The sequence below is a fragment of the Phoca vitulina genome, unplaced genomic scaffold (genome assembly GCF_004348235.1).
Source record: "Phoca vitulina isolate PV1807 unplaced genomic scaffold, GSC_HSeal_1.0 scaffold5, whole genome shotgun sequence".
Classification (NCBI taxonomy): domain Eukaryota; kingdom Metazoa; phylum Chordata; class Mammalia; order Carnivora; family Phocidae; genus Phoca; species Phoca vitulina.
The window spans coordinates 50,884,619-50,907,939 of NW_022589708.1; the positions used below are offsets into that span (position 1 = coordinate 50,884,619).

The 23,321-nt window shown below is 44.0% G+C and overlaps 1 protein-coding gene across 1 annotated transcript; it reads right to left on the reverse strand.

Moving 5' to 3' along the window:
- Positions 1 to 1,906: 1,906 nt before the first annotated feature.
- OLFM4 (olfactomedin 4) lies at positions 1,907 to 21,471 on the reverse strand. The gene is made up of 5 exons (XM_032402484.1): positions 21,286 to 21,471; positions 16,682 to 16,834; positions 10,625 to 10,837; positions 9,472 to 9,631; positions 1,907 to 2,709 (listed from the first exon to the last, which is right to left on the reverse strand). Exons 1-5 carry the CDS (start codon positions 21,469 to 21,471, stop codon positions 1,907 to 1,909), a joined length of 1,515 nt encoding a protein of 504 aa, XP_032258375.1.
- Between the last annotated feature and the right edge of the window lie 1,850 nt (positions 21,472 to 23,321).

Sequence of the window (23,321 nt, forward strand, 5' to 3'; positions counted from 1 at the left end):
AATACAGAATAATACTGCTGGAAATACTAAATATTGTAGCTACCGCCTGCCTCAAAAAGTGTGGCATGCATTAAAAATGAGCATTTCGGTAAGACTAACTACACTAGCCTAGTCTATCGATCCTACCAGCTCTAGGTCACCTGTCCCCCTACACATTCTCTTTGGTAAAGGTATCTCTCTCCCCAGTGTGGCCGGTTAGTCCCTTTGCTTTCTGTACAAGACCTTCTGTTTGGGGAAGATCTGGAGGCTTCTTACGTTAATAGCTCAATTGGAAAAGGAATATAAACCACACAAATATAGTCTAACATTGGAAATAACCAGATCAGTCATGCAAATTAATAAGTACAGAAGGTCATATCCCAAAAGAAAAGAGCGCAGTCTCATACCAAAAAAAAAAAAAAAAAAAAGCTGCCAGAAAGAATGGATTTTAAAGGGAAATGAAAACTAAAGAGCCAGCCCTGACTTTGGATTCCTTTAAAAGCCCCTGATGCTCCTTGCTGTAAGGTGTACGATCTCCTGGGTATTGCTGTTTGGGAGGCAGGCACACGCGGTACCTCACAGCAAGGGGGGGACCACCCTACTAGAGGCTTTTTTATAAGAAAAATAAAAGAGTTTAAAAACACACAAAGGACAACATTTTTATCAAAACCCACTTTAATCATTTATTAAAAGGGGACAATTATAGCATTGAGGGAGCCAATCCTATAGACTGGGACTCATGAACATCAAAGGGAAGGAGACCAAGACCAGATGATAACGCCATCCAAAAGCACAGAAGCACAGACACCTGGAAGGTTCTCAAACTGCACTGATTTGCTAGATACTATCAGTGGTTTTTAAAATATTTCTTCCTCAAAAAACTTCATTTTCTCACAGCTTTCAGGCTTAAAGACAAAAATTGCAATGAAACAACTGCTATGAATTAATACAAGTCTCACATACGCTCCAAGGGCTTTATCATATAACCACATATGCTATTATTTTATCTGCCATGTGATCTTCCTATGGTCTTAGAGTCACGGAAGTGAAATTTCATGAAGAAACAAAAAATGTGATTTTGTTTTTCTTATATCCATGCCATAAAAAAAAAAAGTTACTTTTCATAAAAGCAGGAGGTAGGAAACAGGGAGAGCAGAGAATGGGGGTGGTGGGAATCGGTTGGTAAGTCTGGTTCTAATCTTCTGAGCTGCCTTTGGAATGAAGTCATGAGGCAGGAGGGTTTACTGACTCTTATATAGGTGGACAGAGGGAGCAAAGAAAAAGCAAGTGCCTCACCTGTAGGTCCATTTGGGACCGATTTACAGTGGTACAATTTAATGCATAAAAGAGCCTTTCTTTAGAAAACTCTGAGCATTTTACAGATATAATAAAGCATGCTAATCTACTAATATGCTACATATAAAACATTGTTCCAGGTGCTAGTAAGAAATACAACGATGGAGACTGGATCCCTCGAGGAGCTCTGGGTATTAATCTGCCTAATTGAGCCCATGTTTCTTTCAAGTATGGATGAATTAGTCTGTCTACATGGGGGAGAACTGGTCACTGAGACACGTTGGTACAAAGAATCCCCAAAAACCATGCAGAGTTCTCTTCAAGTTCCTTAATTTCCAGATGCTGCCTGGACCACTGACACCTTCCTGGGACCCATAATGCCCCTAGACCTCCACAGTCCCATCCACCCTGGAAGGACCTTCTTTCCAGTAGGGAAATACATCTCTGGAGGCAGACAGCTTCCAAAAGAACTCATCGAATCAGGGCAAATATCCCAAGTCTCCAGCGTGATAGAACTATGCTCCTAAATATCACTACTAAGCAAACACACTTCCAAATCCCCCTGCAGATAGCTAAAGAAGTGGAAAAGACCATTTTTTCAAAGAACATTCTCTCTCTCACCCTCACACATTTACTTGGGTTCCCGGTTAAAGATCAGATCATAATTCAGAAGGTAACCATCATTATAGACAAAAAGTTTCCGCTCAAAAGGGTGATAGTTAATGCTCTGCACTCTTTCCTGCATCTTATGCATTGTGATGTCTAGTCTGCCCTCTTTCCCTGAGTTTGTGTCATAGTAGTAGAAAATCTCTTCTTCTTTGGTGTTCAGAGTGCGGGTGGCATACAGAACCCCACACACCATGAAGGCATTGGAAACAGATGGTTTATACTGCTTGGTGTACCAAGTGTTTAACACCACGAGTGTGGTGTCGTTGAGTTTACTAATCACCATGTTACCAGTGCTGGCTTCAGTTGAATAAATCACCCACAATCCATTCTCATCCACAGCCAAGTCAATATCTTGCCAATCAACATTAGCATATGAAAAGCGGTTATTATAGGCAGCATTAGGGAGAGTTTGAGTCACTTCAGCCCTGTTGTTACTCAGGTTAATTTTGGTAATGCTCCCGGTGTTGTACCAGTTGACATACATGTAGTTGTTATAAACTGCTGTACCACCGCCCTGGCCATAGGTAATCCGATGATCTCGGGCATTTATGTACAATAGCAAATCATCCAGCGTACTGTGGAGTCTGTAATATTCCAGAGTTCTCCCATCTGTATTCAAAGGTGCCACCCAATACAGCCCCCCTTCTGGATGCTGGGGAGAGTAATCCCGACCCCAGGCACCATACTTATAGCCAAACCCTCTCCAGTTGAGCTGAACTACAGCCGGCTTGCTGATATTCACCACACCGCCATGGCCACAGCTCCCTGTACAAACAAGAACATAAAAGGGCATTCTTAGAGAAAAATGAACGACAAGACACAAATGGTTTAATACCCTAAGAACCAAAGGAATCCATAAAGATTTGTCTTGTCAAGGTTCAGTGACGACAGTGGTTCTGACGGAGAAGAGCCAAAACCTTCTCGGTGTCAGTCTCAATGCAAACCCGCTGTGGGCTCTAGAGAAAACAACCTTCTGTTTCCATGAGTGGGCTTTCATTCTGGAAATGGGGATGCTAAAGCTGACAAGAGCCACACTAAAAAGGTTTGAGGGCCCAGAAAGAGGAGAGGAGGACTTGGTGGATTTGATAGATTTTCTTCTGTCAGAAAGCATTTTGCAAATTTTTTTTAAATTTCATCTTTCTGACAGAGAAATCAAGAAAGCAAGATCATCCCAGACCCTATCTTTTTCCCATAAAGCCTGCTATTCCCCAGGATCAGGGACAATTGTGATGAAGGAGAAGACTGTCCTGGGCAAGTGTCCACGCCCTTCACCTTTCTGGCCCTCCCTCCCTGGAACCCCAAGTGCATACCCACACCAGGTACCAATGCCGGCCCAAGCCAATCTCAGAAGAGGAGGTTTTAAATATGGGATTTTAAAGATACAAAAAGATGGTCCTATCATGGTGGGATTTTAGCCTTGAGAAGGCATGGAAGTTATTTTAGGGCAATATTGCCTGCTCTGTGCCCAAAGCATAGCCCATGACCTAGAACACTCGGTGACCATCTTGCTGTAGAGTAATAAGGTAGGTCTTGCTGTTCATACCACAATTTCGACTGGGCCATAGAATGCCAGACAAGTACTTCACCTTTCCCAATAGGACACTGCCATTACAATGTGTACAATCAAGTGGGACCAGACTCACTGGTCCACTGAATCCACCTTCCCTGTAACACCAGTGAACGACCCAGACTGGACAACTGGCCCTTCACACTGCACTCTGAAATGCCTGCCAACCCAAACCATTTATGAGCTACAAAAATAAAATAAAATTCCTCCAGGATTTTTATAATAACTATCCAGAGTTGAATACACATTTTCTGGGATCTTAATAAATAACCTTTACAAACGGGTAACATTGTTTCTTGGATGACAAAGAAAATTCAACTTCAAGTACATTTGAGGTCATTTTCCCTCATCCGACTGCCTGGAGCAGAGCAGGTGAGGGAAGGAGGAACAGAACCTGAATCACTTGATCTGGCTTTGAATGCTTGGAGGGAATCAGGGAGCCGTGGAGAGCACATGATGTGAGCTGGAGCCAAAAGCAGAGCTCCAAAGAATTACCTGATTTATCATAGGGTGGTGGTGGGGGGCAGGGGGGAGGCTGGTTAAGGGGGAGCAAAGCTTTGCCTGTAAGTCTGTGCCTCTGACCGATATGGAAAGACCCATTCCTCTCCTTGCTAAATGTCCCCCCCTTCTCCCCTCCTTATTCAAGGACTGCTCAGAGGTGAAACCATTACTAGAAACCCTGCTTTTATTTTTCCAATCTGGTGGGGCTTTTTGGTCCCAGAATTACATACGTGCTCCTTAAATGCTCTCATAAATCCGCAGTTGGTGGGAAAGCCAGCCAACCATACAACAGGTAGAGAAATGAAACCATTCTGTACCCAACCTCAAATAATTTTGCATATCATTAAGCAGAACACAGTCGCAGGTTTATTTTAATAATGCATGCACCATTTCATAAATAAAAAAGCAACGTGTGTTCAGCCAAGAGACTGCTCTCCACCAAAGAAATAATAAATAAAATTATAAATTATTATTTCTTCTCCAAAAAGTGATCTCTCAGATGAATGCTTGTTGGCTTTTGTTTATGAAACAATGCATGAATTATTAAAATAAAGTTAGTGGTGTGTTCAGTTTAATGATAACAAAAACTGTTTGAGTTTCCAAATGCTACAAACTGGATTTTCTAGTTAAAACATCTTCCCGAGAACTTATTTATTTAACTACATTTCACTCTGAGGAAATGAAAGAAAGTCACATTTTTCTTGCAGGTAGGAAGACTTAGGAATTGTTTGCTTAATTGAATCTTGCTTTTCTGGAAAGAAAATATCCCAAACCAACAGCAACAAAATACTTAAGGGAAAGTTATGATGCATACACGTATCCAAGCATTATCAAGGTGTTAAAGATCATAAACTGTTCTGTGCTAGATGTGGAAATCCTTAGATATAAAGGAACCAAAATAAACTCCTCTTAAATATGACTACTTCTACTATCATTAATAATAATAATAATGGCTCATCATTTTCCACACGGACCAGGAAATTAAAAATTACACCTGGTATAAATACCAAAACTGTTGAAACCACAGTCTCTGTTTCTCACTTCCCAACCGTTCCTAAACACTCTCCTGTCCTTTTTGTCATACCCCTCTTCTCCTCGATGTCCTTGGGCCATTTTTAGGGCCCTGGCTATGGTCAAAGGAGGTGGAAAAAGAGAAGAGAACTGAGCATCATTGGCAATACCACAGATGTGGCTACAGCAATGACAGACCAGAGAAAAGGCCATGGCGGGCTTCCTCGACTCCTGGTGGCAAACTATCCTGGAAACGACACTGAAACTGACAGCCAGCTGGGTGCCCACTGCTCATCCAGCCCTGCCAGAGCCCCCACCCCCCTCACCCCATCTGTGCCAAGCTTTTTCCCACCCCCCCTTATCTCATACCCTTTCCCCACCCCTTCCTTCATTTCAAGGTCTTAGGGGTACTCCATTCCCTTCCTCAGCCATCACAAGTTTACCCTGACAACCACCCATGCCCAACCATCATCCAAGACTGTAAGAGACCAATGAATCATTTTGCAATTTCTGGTAGAAAGGAACATGCCACAGAAACAAGAAGAAAAGCACCCTTTCAGCTACCCCACAAGCAAGGAAGCCAAGATAGCCTGGTGTTAATCAGGTTGGTGAGTTGTTGGACCTTTCTTGTCACTCTGGGAATCACAGGTGCACCTCTCTATCAGAGCATCTATGGAAGGCAGCCTGGTACAGTGAAAATACTGGCAGATAGATTCCAAGTCAAATCCTGACTCCAGTACTTACTGGCTGTGTAACCTTCTGAGCTTCACCTTCCTTATGTTAAAACAAACAAACAAACAAACAAAAAACTCCTAATACCTACTCTGTAGCACTGTTAAGAAGAAGAGAGAGAAGGCATGTACAGTAACTCAATAAATGGTAACTAACAGCGTTATAATCACATCATGTTGGAATTGAAGGTTCACCTGCCTGTCTCCCTTCCTACAGAGTGGTTTCTGGAGGTTCCTGGAGCCATCCTGGTAACCCTGGTTCCCAGAACAGGACCAGCCATGCAGTGGTACCAAATCAGGATTGTGGAATAAGGGAAGGAAAGACTGATCAAATCTCCCAAACCCAGCTTACCTTATTTATAAAACCCTAGCCCTCTACTCTGCTACATATCTGAGTTTTTCAAAAAGCCTAGTATCCACTCCACAGAACATAATGCAAGGAACCCTCCACACAAGGGTATCCTTGGTTGGCAATCTCTTCATCACGCAATTCATTAGATATTGCCATGGTATTCTGAAAATACCCTGGGAAACCGTAAGGTAAGACTTTAACATACCCTGACTTGGCTTTTTTCAAGTTTCATGGTTGTATTTGTGTGTGTGATGTGGTAAAGAGTTTTTAATTTGCATCAACAAATGGGAATTCAAATTTGCATTGCCCAATTTTGAAGGATGGGTAAAAAAAGTTAGAAGCTAGGTGCCAAACTCCAGAATTATAACCCATAAAGATATTTTAGTTTATCTGATTAAAATTTTTACTACAAAAAAAAGAAAGTCTCATGGTTAGCAGCATTTTTCTTAAGTCAAAGTCTATATGCAGAGGAAACTTAATCTGGGATCTATGAGTGCAATCTCCTACCTGGACAACTGAACTTTGAGCAAAGAGGAGAATACAATTCACTTGTGAGAATTAGGCAATTAACCTGGTCATAATCACAAGATGATGAAGACCAAATTGACTCTGAATTATTGAATATATACTACCCAACGCTCTGCTTTTCCTAAGGCTTGGGATTTGGGCGGGTCACCCCATATCCTCCATCAACCATTTCCTGAGCACCTACTATGCGTCATTGCCAAGCACAACGGCGACACAGCATCATTGCCAAGCACATCGGCGATCCACCCCTGAGCGAGTGCGTACATTTTGCCTATCTTCCATCATTTAGATTCAGGGGAGATCAGACAGAGTCAGTTGTTTTCAGGAAAAAAAAAAGTTAATGAGCAGAAGGCCAATTATTTTAGATTAGAAAGTTCTACGAAATGAAGCAGAAAAGGATGCCATTTTCAGCATAAACCAAATATAAAGCATGTTTTATTGAACCCTAGCTACATGTGCTGGTTCGAAGATCAAGCTGACCACAGGGGTAGCACGTGGCAACTGCAAGGGAGGGGCCCAGCGAACACAAAATTGCTTTAGAGCTGAGACTTGCATACAGCCTTTTGTTCTGTGCCTCTCTGCAGTGAAAGCAGACAGGCCAGATTTTAAGGTCGCATAATAGTGAGTAACTTTAATTAAAGTCTCCACAGGCTCACAACTTTGTGGTGTCTGGGGAGTTTCCAATTCTGCATTATCAACCAATCAAACAGAAAGAGAGCAAGTAAAAAGAAATTGATTTAAAAACATGACAAAAAGTCCGTTTAATATAAACATCATAAATATAATATGAACAAAGCTGGAGGAGGGCCAAGTGGCTTGGCTGGGATCCAGGTACAGCCAAGGTTGTGGGAAAGTGAGAGGAAATCTGGGTCCAATTTGCTTAAACAACACAGCTGGGCTGGGATGGCTTACAAAAGACTAAGTGTGAGGACCTAGGGGAAAGTTCTAGAAAAGGAATTCTAACAAAAATAATCCAACAGACTCATTTGTTTTCCTCCTTAGATATACCAAGCAATGTACTTTGTCTCCCACTGCCATCCTTGAGTTACTGCCATCGGACACTCTAGGTCCTGCGATACCCACAGAGTAAGGGGCCCTGCACGTCAGCTTCAGCTCTGCCATTAACTACCTGTGTGGCCTCAGGAAAAGCAGCATCCTCACCACCTAAGTCCCCTCCTCCTGAGACACGATGGACCTGAGCCAGATGGCTCTGAGTGTCCCCTCCAGTTCTAAAATGTCCTCGCTCTAAGGAATGCAGAGAAAACTGTGCTTGAAATATCTATTCCATGAGGAAAATCTGCTGTGAAGAAAGAAAGAAAGAAACAAACAAACAAACAAACAAAGAGAAAGAAAGAAAGAAAGAAAGAAGAAAGGAAGGAAGGAAGAGAGGGAGGGAGCGAGGGAAGGAATGAAGCAAGCCTTGCTCAGGTGTTATCAGGGTTTGTCACTGCTTTGACCCCCGTCCTCAGGGAGCCCTGCGTGGCCCAGCAGAATGAGCTCACGTTTTCAACGCACACTGACACCACTGATCCCAGACCAAATTTAACCTTAGCTTGTAATGGAGGACGAGGCACGGCCTTTGTCCTGAACTACCTCTGTATGTCATACTATGACAGATTGCCAACAAAGAAGAGGGAAGGATGAGTCTGCTAACCACCACCAAGAGGCTTAGAACGATGGCCGTATCTAATTAAAGCCTTAAAGAAACCAGCTACATTGACAAGGATCCAGAAACACACAGCCTAAAAGGAATCAGGTTGTGGGAAGAGGAGTTAATGAGAATACCAAGAGCTGTATGATGGGATGAGAAGCCACAGGCCCTTTTCAGGTGGAGACGCGCACGAGCCGCAGAGAGCTGCCCTGTGCCAGAGACCTGAGAGGCTGAGCAGCGGGCTTTCGTTCACCTGGAGGGGTGTGCTGAAGCACCCGAGGAGCACTGCTTTTGTTCCCAGCAAGGTGTCCACTTCAGCTATCTTCATTAATAATAATAACAAATTCCAGTGCATAAGTGCCAGTCATAGAGCTCTGTGCTTCCCAAGGCTGGTTTCATTGACCCTCACGGCACCCCTGCAAGGTAGGTACTCTCCTCCCACTTTATCACTGCCGAGATTACGGATCTTTGGCTGTGGCCACATAGCTGGGAAGCTCAGGCCTTTGGGGTCCCAGAGCCATACTCCTGACCCCTACACTCCACTGCCTCCATCCCTGGAGGTATTATGGTGCACCCCCTCTAGGCTATACCTTGCCCCAAGGATGACCGTTAGAGAGTGAGAGGCCGTCCCTGCCCTCCAGGAACTCCTGTCCAGGAGGGATGGCAGGCCCAAGTCCTGGGCATGTGGGGCCATCCATTAATGCCTCCCTCAATCCCAAGACATGCTAAACAGCAGGTGCATTTAAGGAAAGCACAAAGGAAAAACAAAGAGATGGAAGCAGGGAGCGAAAGAGAGGAGGGAAGGAAGATTCAAGCATAACCCAGCTCATCAGCCACAGGAGCCAATCAGCCCTTGCAATCCACAGGACGGCACAGATGCCATGCAGATTCCAGAAGCTTTCACCCAGCCCCCCTGACATCAACTCTATCACCACAGAGATGTTCTTCTTGTTAGCAAATGCAAAGGGGACACGTGTAATGCGTGGATCTTGTTTTAAGTCAACTCATCGTCGGTGCTTTTCCTCTATGCACCCCAGAACATGCTAGCAAGTGGAGCTACTAAGGGAGAGATTTCAAAGCACGGAAGAGGAAGCTCAGAGCCGCAACAATCCCATCTTCCCTTCCCCATCCTGCTCTCAGCTCCTACCTGGGCCTGGCTCAAGTGGTGAAAACATGGCATGCTTACCAGGGGCAAGAGGAGGTGGGGTGACAGGAACATTTTCACCTTTAGAGGCTTCGCATTCCTTTAGCCTGGTCTTCAGAGCCAGGATTTCTCGGCGAATGGCAAGGACATTGTTTTTGTCTAGCGTCTCCAGCTTCTCTACCAGGAGAGTCATATTCCTTATCTAAGGAAATAAAAATTCAGAGTGACTTTGTAGTATCATGCAATTGCTTTCATAAACATTCCAGGGCTGAATCTGTCACTTAGTGAAACATTGCTAGAGAATATGCCCGAGATTCTTCTGAATGGTTTCACTTGGAAGAATACATTTTATGGTTTAGTGTGAATGCCTGTCACATCTCAGGCAGATGTGTGTGACAAGAAGAAAATGGCAAAGATTTTAACAGATTTAATAATAGAGCACAGGCTCAGTCTAAGCATCCACAAAAGTCCATTAAAGTTCATTTCCAATAACCTTCCCTTATAAACTTGTGTTTACTCATGTTGTATTATAATTAAGTTTCTAATGAACGGTGAGGGCCAGAGAAAACTTAAAGTCTGACATATGTAACTAGAATTCTCAACTACAGCCCACGTCATGACCGTGCTAGTAAATTCACATTGATATGAATTACCCAACCATAACATTAATGTGATGGTCTTTATCCATAGAGGATAAAGGCTTCATTAAGACATACTCCCAAGAAACTCCTTTAAAGAGGGTTGCCAGTATGTGGAGAAGTGTTCCAAGAGGGATCAAGGATCACATGATCATTCAAAAGGAGAAACTGACCTAGCAAGTCCAAAATCAGGTAAATTGTGGCTTTCTAGTCCCACAAGCATAAATCCAGAACAGAGAAGGCACTTGATCTAACCTGGCCATGGAGTTGTTCAGATTCATAGCATCTCCTTTCTGGAGACGTTCAAAGGCCACTTGGTTCTGGGGCAGGACCACTGGAGACACCTGCTCCTCAATGAACATGTCCCCACTGTGCTGAACTTACTGGTCAAAGACAGATGTCCATGGAAAGCAGAACATGGGACATGCCATGTGACCATGCGGCCATACGAGAGTGCAGAATTGGAAGCTGGAAGAGAGACCCGTAGCCTGGTCCTGGCACCTGCCCGCTGAGGAGAATTTCTTAGTAAAGCTCTCAGAAACAAGCTCATGCCTTACCTCCACTTCCAGCTGGTCCACAATTGTTGTGCTTCCGACGACACTGCCCTTCAGCTGTGTGACCAGTTTCTCCATCTCCTTCACTTCTATCTTGATCAGCTCAAAGTCCAATTCAGTGTAAGAAATGGTATCCTTTTCCATGATCTCTACTCGGACGGTTAGGTTGAAGAGCTTCTTTTCATACACACTGATTAATTGGACATACTCCCTCACCTGAAAGGGAATCAAGAAGCTTAAGTCAATTCCCAAAGTAATACCATGCAGTCTTCCTCCACGACCAAGCCCTTGGGGACTGTTTGATTGCTGTCAATCTTTTTTTTTTTTTATTTTTTGGTAAAGAAATGGATCAAAAATATATTTGAGTAGTTTTTTTTAATCTATCTAAGTGCAAACTAAAAAAAGAAACTAAAACATGGGGTGGATTTTGTACTTGCCTAGACTAAAAATAATTTTGCTTCAGAGTCATCATGCACAAGTATATTTTAATTTCCATTTTAATGTTTGAAGATATTAGGTCTCCAAACTAAATTGGTTTGAACCAGGCCCTCAATGCACACACCGTGTCTAAATCAGCGTTTCCCAGCCTCAGCATTATTGATATTTTAAGCTAGAGCATTCTCTCGGGGGGGGGGGGGGGGCTTTTTTGTGTATTATAGGATGTTTACCAGCATCCCTGGCCTCTAGATACCAAAAGCACCCATAGACTGTTCAGCTGTGACAACCAAATATGCCCCAGACATTGTTAATGTTCCCTGAGGGCAAAATCACCACCACCACCACCCTCCCTCCATTTAGAAACACTGCTTTAAATCTAACTATTTTCTAGAAGCGGGAGAAATGCACTAAGGAGAATTCCTTCTCTGATTGCCACATGCATTGAGTTTTGGGCCCCTCCACCTTTCACAAAGTGGCATAAAGACCCAACTTTATTACACAATATGTGAGTGTATATGCAACTGTCAAGTGCACATTTCATTAAGAGCACCCACATTTATTCCAAGAACTGATTACTGCAATCAGACCTTTACACGTTTGTTGCATATATTTGAATGTCTGATCATTAAGTTAAAATACTTGCAAAAATTCCCTTGGTGGTTCAGTGTATAATTGGAATTTCCAAATGGATATTTCAATAAACACATTTGGTGGTTCTTTTTTGTATCTGATCTCGAAAAGAAATGCCATGGCTTTTTTAAGGACCTGCTCATTAAAAGTTGCTAGTTTTACATTCTTTTTAAAAATTCAAACATAAGTGATACTTTTCCCCAAACCGTGCTAATGTCAAGTAGCTGATCCACGAGGCCTGGATGAATTCAGAGCCAGATGTTAGCCTATAATCCTCCTAATACCAAAGGCAGCCCTAACTTCTGTCGTTTTAGCCCTTCCACTTAACCCCACTGTGCAAATTAGAGCAGACTCATAGGCCACAGACCTCAAGGGCTAGGGCTTCAGGCAAAGAGGATTTTAATGAAAGTTGAAAATGCAGCCCTTGGCACTGTGAGTGTATCTCCTCAGGCAACTGATGCTCACTGCCATCAGCCATGCCATCACTCGGAGGCTGATAAAGCTGGTGACATTTTGGTGGATAAGGAGGTTAGAAAAATATATATAAATGACCTAATGAGTCCTCCTCTCAAAAGTATAAACACAAATATAAGGTAGCCAGGTTTTAATTTCTACAAAAATCAAGTGTAAAACCTTGCCTGTGGTAAAAATAATAATAATAATAATAATAATAATAAAGTGCCAATCCATTGCAGAAATGGAAGTTTGAGAAATGAGTATTCTTGTTGGCATTTGGCCTTGCCAGCTCTTGGAACACATGAAACACCCTCTGCTTCCCTGGAACATGTTGGTGGCACATCGCAGCTGTTATTCTACAGAAATGAGTGATCCAACTGTCATCTCTGCTAAATAAAATGTGGCTCTCCCAGATTCTCACTGAAAACCAAGGCATAACCTAGAGTCTGCCACAAAATGAGGTCTCTAAAGATCTGTTTGGGGTTGGGGCACCTGGGTGGCTCAGATGGTTAAGCGTCTGCCTTCGGCTCAGGTCATGTCCCAGGGTCCTGGGATCCAGCCCCGCGTCGGGCTCCCTGCTGAGCAGGGAGCCTGCTTCTCCCTCTCCCTCTACCTGCCGCTTCTCAGGCTTGTGCTCTCTCTCTCTCTCTGTCAAAAATAAAAAATAAAAATCTTAAAAAAAAAAGATCTGTTTGGGGAAAATTTGAGGTTCTTTCAGCAGACATTTAAAGGAAAGCTCAGTGATGTTCAGGAAAACCAGAATCGTCCATGGAGTTCTAAGAAGGCAGGAGGGAGGGGCTCCTGGGTGGCTTGGTCAGTTCAGCGTCCCCTTCTTAATTTCGGCTCAGGTCATGATCTCAGGGTCGTGAGATTGAGCCCCTGTCCTGGGCTCTGCGCTGAGCATGGAGCCTGAGAGCCTGCTTGAGATTCTCTCTCCTCCTCTCCTTCTGCCTCTTCCTCCCCACTTCCCTGCTCATGCATGCGCACACACTCTCTCTCTAAAAAAAAAAAAAAAGGCAGGAGAGAATTTGAGGACTTTACCAACTTAAGTAGATTGTTCGGTTCTCTAGTGTTGAGAATGGGCAATTCTGAGAACATCTAGCTCTCCCAGAAGTGCAACATCAGCAGAAGCAGCCTGACTTGCCCAGAGATGTGCAGCAAGAATATGGGTGTAGCCCTAAGGGGACACCTCTCTGTGTCAACATCTTTACTACAAGCTCCTCATCACTACAAGTTTGAGCTTTAAAAGACTCGTCTATGCTTGCCTTCCAACCACCAACCTAACATTCAGAATTTCCTTTTTTTTTTTTTGTTTGTGATGCACATACTACTTCATTGGTGGGTTCTAAGAATCAAAGTTTGTTTAGGGGTTCACTTTGGGGTACTTGTCGTTGTTCCGCACAGTAAATGTAGTCTCGTAATAGATAGGGGTGCAGTGCAGCCGGCTATTAGACTAAAGAATCTGGCTCATGCTTCTGCCTCAAAACCTGTGATCATTATTATGGCCAGATTATTTGAAATAAATAAATGTACTCTGCAACATAACTGTTATTTTAATATATCTTTAACAAGATTAGTTGAGCTTGAATTGACAGTGAAGACATATGAAATACTTTGGAGCTGGATCCACCTAAACTCAAATCCGCCTTCAGTACTTAGGAGGCAAATCACTTAATTTCTCTAAGCCTTAGTCCCCTCATATAAACTGGGGGTAATGATATCAAGCTTACAAGATTATTGGAAAGACTAGAGATAATACATATTAAGTGCCTCACTTAGGAGCTCCTGGCTAGCTTAGTGAGTAGAGCATGCAACTTTTGATCTCGGGGTTGTAAGTTCGAGCGCCACATTGGGTATAGAGATTACTTAAAAATAATAAAATCTTAAAAAAAAAAAAAAAGTGCCTCACTTACTGGATGTCTATAAACTGCCTGCAATTATTAGAGAAACAGTGATTTCAGGGGGTTTTTTCAATCTGACCTTTTAATTTATTATATTTCACTGCACAAAACATTGTTTAATCAATGTTGTTTGTTTAGAAGTTGCCTGAATGTCTCCCTGACTGCCTCAACCTTCTCGTGCATGAGGATCTATCAGCAAATGTGTCCTATTAAATAACTTGCCCCAAAGACCGCAGAAAGAAAATCCTGAGCTGCCTTTTGTGTCGTCCTCTCTTGAGTATGGTCACAAGAGGACATATCATAAACAACAGAAAAGTATAAAATGCTTTCAGCATCTTATGCAGAGGCAGCTCCCTGTCTTCCCTGAATTGGTAGATAATGAATCAATGCAAAGCAGTCCAACCAAACCCTCTTCTGGCAGCCTGTCCAATCGGGCATCCCCTCCAGGCCTCCAGATAAACGGTGATTTCCAAGACAACTTAGGGACAGCTATAATCATTCACCTGAAAATTCAAAAGCCCTCAGCTGAAGAGATAACTCTGGATTGAAGGCATGCCTGACTTCCCACATCTCTTCTTGGAGGCTGATAACAGCATGGCCGAGAAAAGGAACTGGGATGATTCTGAAGACCCAAATTCCTACCCTGGCTCACCCAGCCAAGAGAGGAATGACCTGTCCATTGATGTCTCTTGACCTTTATGAACCTCCATTTTTCCATCCCTAAGATGGGAAGAACACTGGCCTATCTGCCTTAAAGAGTCGCTTGAGAGTAGAACAGACCCAGAGGCATTTAGAAAAGCACAAAGGGAAGCTGTTCTTGCTGTTGTTATTATCATCTGTCACGCAGAATTTATGATGCAAATCTCAACGGGCAGGTCAATTCCTTTCTTTGGCCTCAATCGCAGATTTCTTGAGGAACAGCTACTCATGCTTTCAGAACTAAAAGTTCTCCCACCTACTCCACACTTCCTCCCTGCCAATTATTAGCAAGGCAGATGCCACCTGCCCTCTTTACAGAATTGGAATGAAATGTCCCGCACTCTCCACCCTGGCAAGCTGCACACTTCCCCAAAACAGCATGGGGTTTCAAACTGCCCTTCACACTCCTGCCAGCAAAGAAAGCATGCAAATCAGTTGCTTCCACTATTTCAAAGCAAATGACTCTAACTGAAAAGATCTTTACTTAGGATTTTCCTCCACTTGTTATGTTTTCATGCATAACTTCTTATCTGTACTTGATTATGCTGGAATAAGGCTATGAATATTAATGGTTGGAATTTATAATTTAGCGCTGTGCCTTTTCTGCTGATTAATTCAAGGACATTTTATTTCTTAAGAAGCTAGGTTCCTAGTGTAGTCAAACACATTTTCCTGGACATTCATTTAAACATAGAATATTTATCTACCAATTCAGGTTGAAAGCAGGGTCTCAGCCTCATCATAAGTTTTGTCTTAAAGGGTAACTGTGCTGGATGTTGAGGTAGCTAAGTTTAAATTTCTCAGGAAAACTTATTTGGAATCTTGTAGGAAGGCCAGAGCTCCTTGTAGATTAATGGAGCTGTAGTAAATAATGCATAATGTGATTATAGCCTAGCTTGGACTTCACCTGTGCAGAAAATAGGAGCCTTTCTAATTGATTTTTAACTTGGCTAAAAACGGAGAAGGGGTCAAAACTGGAATGCCAGGTCACATTGCTCCAGCCGGCTCAGAGAAAGGCAAACCCTGTGGGATGACTTCCTCTGGCTGGAGAAAAGCCTGAATCAGGGGGTTGGAAGCGGGGTCTTTACCAAGGCGGCGTGACCTATTAGAATTGATTCAAATTCCCAGCGAAGCCTTCCGTTTCGGTCTAATGCTAGACATGTCTAATGTAATGTTCCTGCTGAGACAACAGAGGATAACACACGAGAGAGAGAATGAGAGAGAGACACACAGAGACAGAGAGAGTTAGAGGGAGAGACAGAGGGAGGGAGGTGGGGGAGGGAGAGAAGAAAGTAAACTGGAAAAAGAAAATCAGAGGAAGAGAAAGGAAAAGAGGGAGAAAGACAGGAAGAGGACAAGCTTCCAAGAGGGGAAGAGGAGAAGGAAGAGGCAAAGAAGGAGGTGGGGCTTTCCAAAAGTAAGGAAAGATTAATAAAAAAAAAAAAATAGGAAGGAAAGGGAGAAAGATTAGAAGGGATGGACAAGGGAAGGGGGGGTGAACAGGAATAGGAAGGAAAAGTGAAGGAGAAGGAAGAGAGAACAGAGGAGAGAGGAGAGGAAAGACAAGGCAAAGCTGGAAGAAAGAGGAGGAAGAAGACCAAAAGGAGAAGAAACAACAGAACCAAAACCAAATAAAAATTGCAGGGTTGGGTTTGGCAGGGGGAAGCTCAGGGCTTCCTTCCAATCACACGTGCACAGTATTGAAGTGAGTTTATCCGTGGCATGCACCATCTCCATCCCATTTTCTTCCCATGCCCTCATTTTTCCTGCTATAAAGAGCTCCACAGGTGTACTGTAAAAACAAATGCTAACATCTCCACAGGATGCAAGCATGCTGGCTTTGACACAACGAAGGTTGCTTATCAAATCCTGAATAAAAAGGGTTGGTTTGTTCCTATCAAGATTTGGTTGGAAGAGGAAGAAAAGCAATGCTTACTTTAGAAAGCTCTTTCTCGAACTTCTGGGAGAGAATGTGAGCCGTGACTTCCAAGTGTTCCACTCTCTGCACAGGAAAGGTGGTGTCCGGGAGGATCACAGAGCACTGGCAGGTGCCGTGGTCATCCTCGAATCCAGTGAAATTGGAAAGCGACTGAAATAAAAATAAGTTCAACATCAGTAATAAGCTGGGAAATTAGCTTTTTGGTAACTGGAGTGACAGAAATTGGCCTGTCAAGAGTGCTCAGAGGCAAGCAAGTGGAGTCCAATACATAAATGAACAGAATCAGCCAGGGTGATGCAGTCGGTTAAGCGCCCGCCTCTTGATTTCGGCTCAGGTCCTGATCGCAGGGTCCTGATCTCAGGGTCGTGAGATCAAGCCCCGCTGGGCTCATGCTCAGTGGGGAGTCTGCTTGAGATTCTCTCTCTCCCTCTCCCCACTCACACTCACTCTCTAAAATAAATAAATCTTAAATGAATGAATGAATGAATGAATGAATGAAGCGGATCAGAGACACAAGCTAAAACTGCCATGTTTCCCAGGCAGTGATTACACTCAGTTCAGCCACATCTCCACCAGCCAGGCCAAACCACTGTCAGACACCTTTACCTAAAGGAAGATTCTCCTTTCTTGAGGAGGCTTCAAGGAAATTATTACTGTTCCCATGTAAGGAAAGGGAAAGAAAGAAGTGATGGGCATCCTAAGTTTGAATTCCAATTCTACCACTTATTGGACATGAACCCTCTGTAAGTCTTGCTTTCCTCACCTGTCTAATAGAGATAACCGACTTCAGAGGGTCATCCCCAAGAGTAACTACGTAATGTAAACCAAGTCCCTGGCATGTGGTCGGTGATCAGTAGATGTCACTTTCCCTTTTCTTCCATGCACTCATTTTCTTTACCCCAACCCCAACCCAATGCCTTCCAACGAATGGAACGGGAAAACCATCATGGATATGGGTTACAGGGAAAAAACACAGTGCAAATTCACATCCTCTCTTCACCCAGGAAATTGTATAATTAACATTCTTCAAAATGGAAACAAACCAGCCATTTTTAAAAGACAGAATAATGTAGGAGTTTGAAGGTTTTGTGCAAAAAAAAATTTTTTTTTAAGTTTTCCAGCTTACCACTTGCAGAAAAGTCATTTTAAAATATTTGATGTTTCTTTAAGATATTCAGGCTCACACTTTGGTGCCGCTGCATATTTTAAAATGACAGGTTTGAAAGATCCTGTTTTTCCTTTGTCCCCTTTGAACTTCCCCAAGGGGATCCCAGCACAATTAACATTTTTTTATTACTACTGTTGCCTTCCAGAGGAACTCTTGGCAGCCAACTGGCTGAGCTTTACAATGATCTCATCTGATGGTCAGCCCAAAGCTCACCTGTGGAACATCAGACTGAAATGTCTCCGAAACTACCAAGGGCAGAGCAATGGCTTGCAGAATTTGCAGAGATGCAGGCCACACCTCTCAAAGTTTAGGAGGTCAATTGGCCGCAGCTGAGATTGTGTGCTCTGTGCATTTAGTATCTATCAACCTCCATGATTTCCAAACAAGCTGGACCTAGATGCTTCTATAATCAAGATGTATTCTGGCAGTGACCTCTGGACCAATTAATTCAGGCTTTTTTGCAACTAAATTGCTTGTCAATTTAACCTAATCTTCTTTAAGATGAGCAAACACACACACACACACACATACACACACACAATGTTTATATATATAGATGCCAGGTAAATTCTTGACATTGGTCTCAATTTTCTTTGCCAATCACATCCCACACCTGGGGAGTAAGGAGGAGAGACGAGCAGGTTTATGCTGAACACAGGGGCTGGGAAGGGGTTAAGGTAAGGGTCTTTGCCAGGGATGAAGAAGGCCTGGACAAGCTACACCAGAAGTCTCTCAGAGAGACCAGCTTCCCTTGGAACCAGGTTTATCACTCCCACCGAAGCTAGAAAGACTCCCGCCCATTCAAGCACGCCAAGGCTTGTACAGGAGGACCAACGTATCGTGGACTTTAAAAAAAACCAGCTTATTATAACAACTGTCTACCCTCAAAAAATATCTTGCATTGCATTTTGACAAGGGGAGGTTAATTAGCTGCATAAGACAGGGTGAACCATACTTAGAGTTCACTGAAAAGCTCTGTCAAATCAGAAAATAGTGGAGATCATCAAGCAGTCTCTAGACAATCAACTAGAAACCACCAGCTAACAACTTTTAGTCCTGAAGTTCACCTGAAAGGCAGGCAAATAATTATGAGCCTGCTGACAGCCATTCCATTGTCTTCTACTGAACATCTCTGTCCCAGCACCGTGGACTCCCCAGCTTCCAACCTGCTTATCATCAGCCCAGCGTGCGCAGCTGACATCAAAATGGTCCATAAGTTTGATCAGTGTCTCCCATTAGAGATATTTCTGCTCCTCATATTCAAAGACAATGAAGCTAATGGTGATGGGTCTCTCTCTTTGCAGTGAATGTTTAAACTCTATGTGAGTGTAACAAGAGGAATGGGAGACACAGACATGTGCTTGTCCCCTTGGCCTTTGAGAGGGTCTGCAATCTCCCTTGTGAGGGACAAATAGGATCCTCGGTACCTTACAAGACACCTCACACTGATGGGGTCTCACACAGCATGTGTTCAATTAACATTTACTGGTGTCTACAGCTTGCCAGGCTGTGGTGTTAGGGAGACAAATAAGACCCAATTCCTGCCCAGTGAATCAGGCCCATTGTCATGAGAGAGGTTTCGTGTCCTTTTTTTTCAACAAACCCAAGCCCCTTAGCCTGATGACAAAAGCACACGACTCCATGTTCCGACTCTGCCAGTCACTGTGTGGAACAAAGCATGGCGCCTTCTCTTGTCTGTGAATTGAGGACCCTGAGAGCGGCTCCTTCTTTGGAGGGAGCCATCCAAGGCATGTGGAGTGCTCAGAGCGCTAGAGCTGAAGGTGTGACTCACATTTGTGATTTAAGGTTGCAATTGGCTCTAATTAGCAGCCAGGTCTAAGTGCCTGTAAAGATTCAAGGCATAAAATAATGGTACTCAACATTTTCCAAGTACAGAAAATGATACGTTTGGAACTTGCTCAATGACAGTTATAAAGGGGTTTTCCACCACTTTCCAAAGAGCTCATCAAGCTGACAGCCAGCCCTAGGAAATTGGGTTTATAGTAGAAGTGACACCTAGCCTGCTATAAAAAAGAAGTTTGGGTAGTGATACTGACTCACCAGAGGGAGATAAGTAAACCAGGAAGGAAATTAAAACCTCTAAGTGCAATTTAACTACCATTCCTTATCTACTTTAAAACAGTTATCTTTTTATCAGACAACAGGCATATTGGATTTCTCTGTTTCTTGACCTATACTTTATTTTCTGTTATTTTAAGTGATCATCTTACCCAAATGCTGGTTTCTGATTGGTGATGAAGCTTCAAAATAAATTATTTATTGTTAACCTCTTTCTTCAATGTTAACCAGTTCTAATTGTCCCCAGAAGTTACTTAGTATCATGGAATAAAATAATGCATCTGATTTATGACTACAAAGACTATCAGCATATTTATGATTCCCAAAACCATTCTCCCCTTAAAAATAAGTTTTCATCTATACTCCCCCAAAATATAGAAAGCTGCCTAGGGAGAGATGGGGAAGAGGAGGGGCAGACTAAGTCTGAGTTACATAATCTGCTGGTTTAGTGACTTTAAGCCAATGACGTCACCTCTCTAAGCCTCTGTTTCCACATCTCTAAAATGGGACCATTAATTTTACCAACCTCTGAGCGTTAAATAAGATAACACATATTATGTACTTAAGCGAGCCCCGTCATTTATTAGGCACTCAATGAACATTGTTGTGGCAGTTTCTATCTGGGCCCTATCCAAACCATTCGTTAATCAACAAGTTTCCATTGCCTACATTGGCAAAATGGAAACTACAGAAAGGCCTTTTCCTCCCCTTTTCCCAATGGCCCTTCCATTCAGATGGGAGCATGTAAGCAGCAACCTGACCTGTGAATAAAGATCACAGAGGCACACAGGGACAGCCTCTGGGAGAGTTAAGACTCCTCCACCCCAAGGCACACTATAGCAAGGAAAGCCTGGGTTTTACAGAGCAGGGCTCCTACAGAGAGGCCCAGAGCCCACGTGGGCAGAGCTGAAGTGAGGATATGCTTCCTGACCCGTAATGTCTCATATCCTCCCTGCTCTTCTCAGCTCCTCAAAGGAGATACAAAGAGGACTCAGCTCCCAAGCAACAAGGCTCAGGACGCGGCCTAGTAATGCGGCCTAAGAGTTCTCATCTGGGATAGAACCTGGACATCTCGATTTTTAGAGTCCCCCTCCCACCCTCGCCTCCTACCCCCGAATCCAAAGTGCAGCCAAGTTTGAGAACCTCTTTCAAGTTTCGATTCTTTCCCTAAAGCCTCCAGTGGAAGAACCAAGATGTCGTCTCCCTTGCAAACAATTTAATTATTTTATCCAGGTTTTAATTCATTTCTGGGGTGCCTACAGTTAACAAAGGGAGCTGTAACTCTTCTAGAGCGCTCCCCAAAAAGCGAGAGGAAGGGAATGAACAGAGCTCTCAGACTGTGGGGCCTTCTCACCTGAGTCACGGAGCCAGGGCTGGGACCAAAGCTGTTGTTGGAGCTGGAGCCAGGGATGAAGCTGGAGCTCAACACAGGGTCAGGGAAAGAGCTGGAGGTGGTGCTGGCGATCAGGGGCTCCAAATCCCCTGTGGCCTGGCCAAGGAGGAACGGAAGGGCGAGGAGGCAGAGGAGGCCTGATGTCATCTTGTGCTCTTAGCCCAAGCCACTGGCTTCTGCCCAGAGCCCAGGGGCTTCTTATAGCGCCCAGTGGGGATTTCCCCACATCCAGTCTGTGGGAAGAGGAAGCCACCAGGGAGCATGTGACCACCCCAGGAGGGCCAGGACACCCAGGAACCTTGTCACCGAGCCCCACCCTGCCAGCTCTTCTTTGATCGCGGTATCTCCTGCCAAATATTAACTCAAAGGCGTTTTGTGATGCCCAGTATCTGGTTCCCAACTTGTTACTTCCTTGAAAGAGATGGGTTCAAAGCAATCTTTGTGGGTGAAACAGAGCTTGGAGGTCCCAGGAGGGAAAAGCAAGCCTCAGTCCCTCGCCCAGAAGCCGTTTCCAGTTGTTCCCCTGGCCCCCACCCCCACCTCCCATCTTACTGAATGACGCTTTCCAGAGAAAGTTAGGGAACTTGGTTTAGAGGCTGTGGATCTCCCCAGGGGGACTCCCTCTCTAGCTGCTACTCCCCAGGTTGTCTCTGACTGTCCCCTTACAGAGAGAGTCTGCTTCTGGACAATTTTTTCCCAACAACCTCCCACTGAGGGAGAGACCAGCAGTGTTTTCACCCTGGATGCTCAGTGAGGGCTCCACACTACGGAGCACTTACCACGGTGAGCTCGATGAATGAGAAAGAATCCAAACAGGAGGCTGCCCAGACCGGTCAAGGGGGTGCATGGTGAGCAGTTTCTCCAGAAAGCTCTATCTGACTGACCTCCATTGGTCCAGACCCTCTTGTGAGCTGGTCAAGGCATGTTCATCATGAAACTGAGAAAGAGGGATGCATCTTGAGGCCCCATTTGGAAAATCTGCCTTCTTCCTTATAAAGTAAAAAAGTGTGGGCCTGAATATTAAAAACCAGCTTTCTGGGGCGCCTGGGTGGCTCAGTTCGTTAAGCGTCTTGCCTTCGGCTCAGGTCGTGATCCCAGGATCCTGGGATCGAGCCCTGCATCGGGCTCCCTGATCTGCGGGAAGCCTGCTTCTCCCTCTCCCACTCCCCCTGCTTGTGTTCCCTCTCTCACTGTGTCTCTCTCTGTCAAATAAATGAAATCTTTAAAAAAAAATAAAATAAAATAAAAACCAGCGTTCTCACTCATTAGTTTGTGGCCTTAGGCAAATCACTTAGCCCCTCTAGTGTTGTAACAATCCCTAAATTGTTAGAATTAAATGAAATATTATATGAGAAGTTGCTTATAAGTTTTGAAACACTATACAAATGTCAGATTTTATGTTTTTTGGTTTTATCTTTAATTTCCTAAAACCTGGGTCGGTATGTAAGATTATTGGGTTCACAGCAGGGAAGGAAGGCCTCTGTCCCACTTCCTTCCTCACCCTGCCACAGGAATGCTTTGGAAAACTTGCCCTGAAGGGTTCTTTCACCGCATAAAGTCTCAGATTTTAATGTGAAAAACAGAGCCTTAAACCCTTAGTACACGATTCAGATACTCAGGGGAGGGGACAGGCAAGGAAAATATGAATGAATGAACAAACAACCGAATGAATGAATGAATGGTGAGGGAGGGAGGATAGGAGAAAAGGGGTAATGAAGTCTCTCTCTTTGTGGTGCACCCAAGGCCACTGGGGCCGCATCCCTCGTCCAGGGCCCCACATTGCCCCTTACCTCAGGGGGCTGAGCAGATGTCCCACCTAAGTCAGTCTCCCCAACTTTAGGATCCAGCCAACCAGGCTGCCATTGCTGCCTCCCCATTGAAACCCATCACTTGAGCGACACTTGAGCCACCCGGGATGACTTCACAAGCCACTCTTACACCCATATTCATGTGGATGTGGTGATCAGAGGCAGTTCGAGTAGAACCAGGAAGCATAG

Bases quoted from the DNA above. Each gene is read 5' to 3' on its own strand.
- OLFM4 (XM_032402484.1), bottom strand. From the start codon at position 21,471: ATGACATCAGGCCTCCTCTGCCTCCTCGCCCTTCCGTTCCTCCTTGGC. The intron at 10,838-16,681 runs GTAAGCATTGCT...ATTCCCTTTCAG, and splicing joins TCGAGAAAGAGCTTTCTAAA to GTGAGGGAGTATGTCCAATT. The intron at 9,632-10,624 runs GTAAGGCATGAG...TTATTTCCTTAG, and splicing joins TGGACCAGCTGGAAGTGGAG to ATAAGGAATATGACTCTCCT.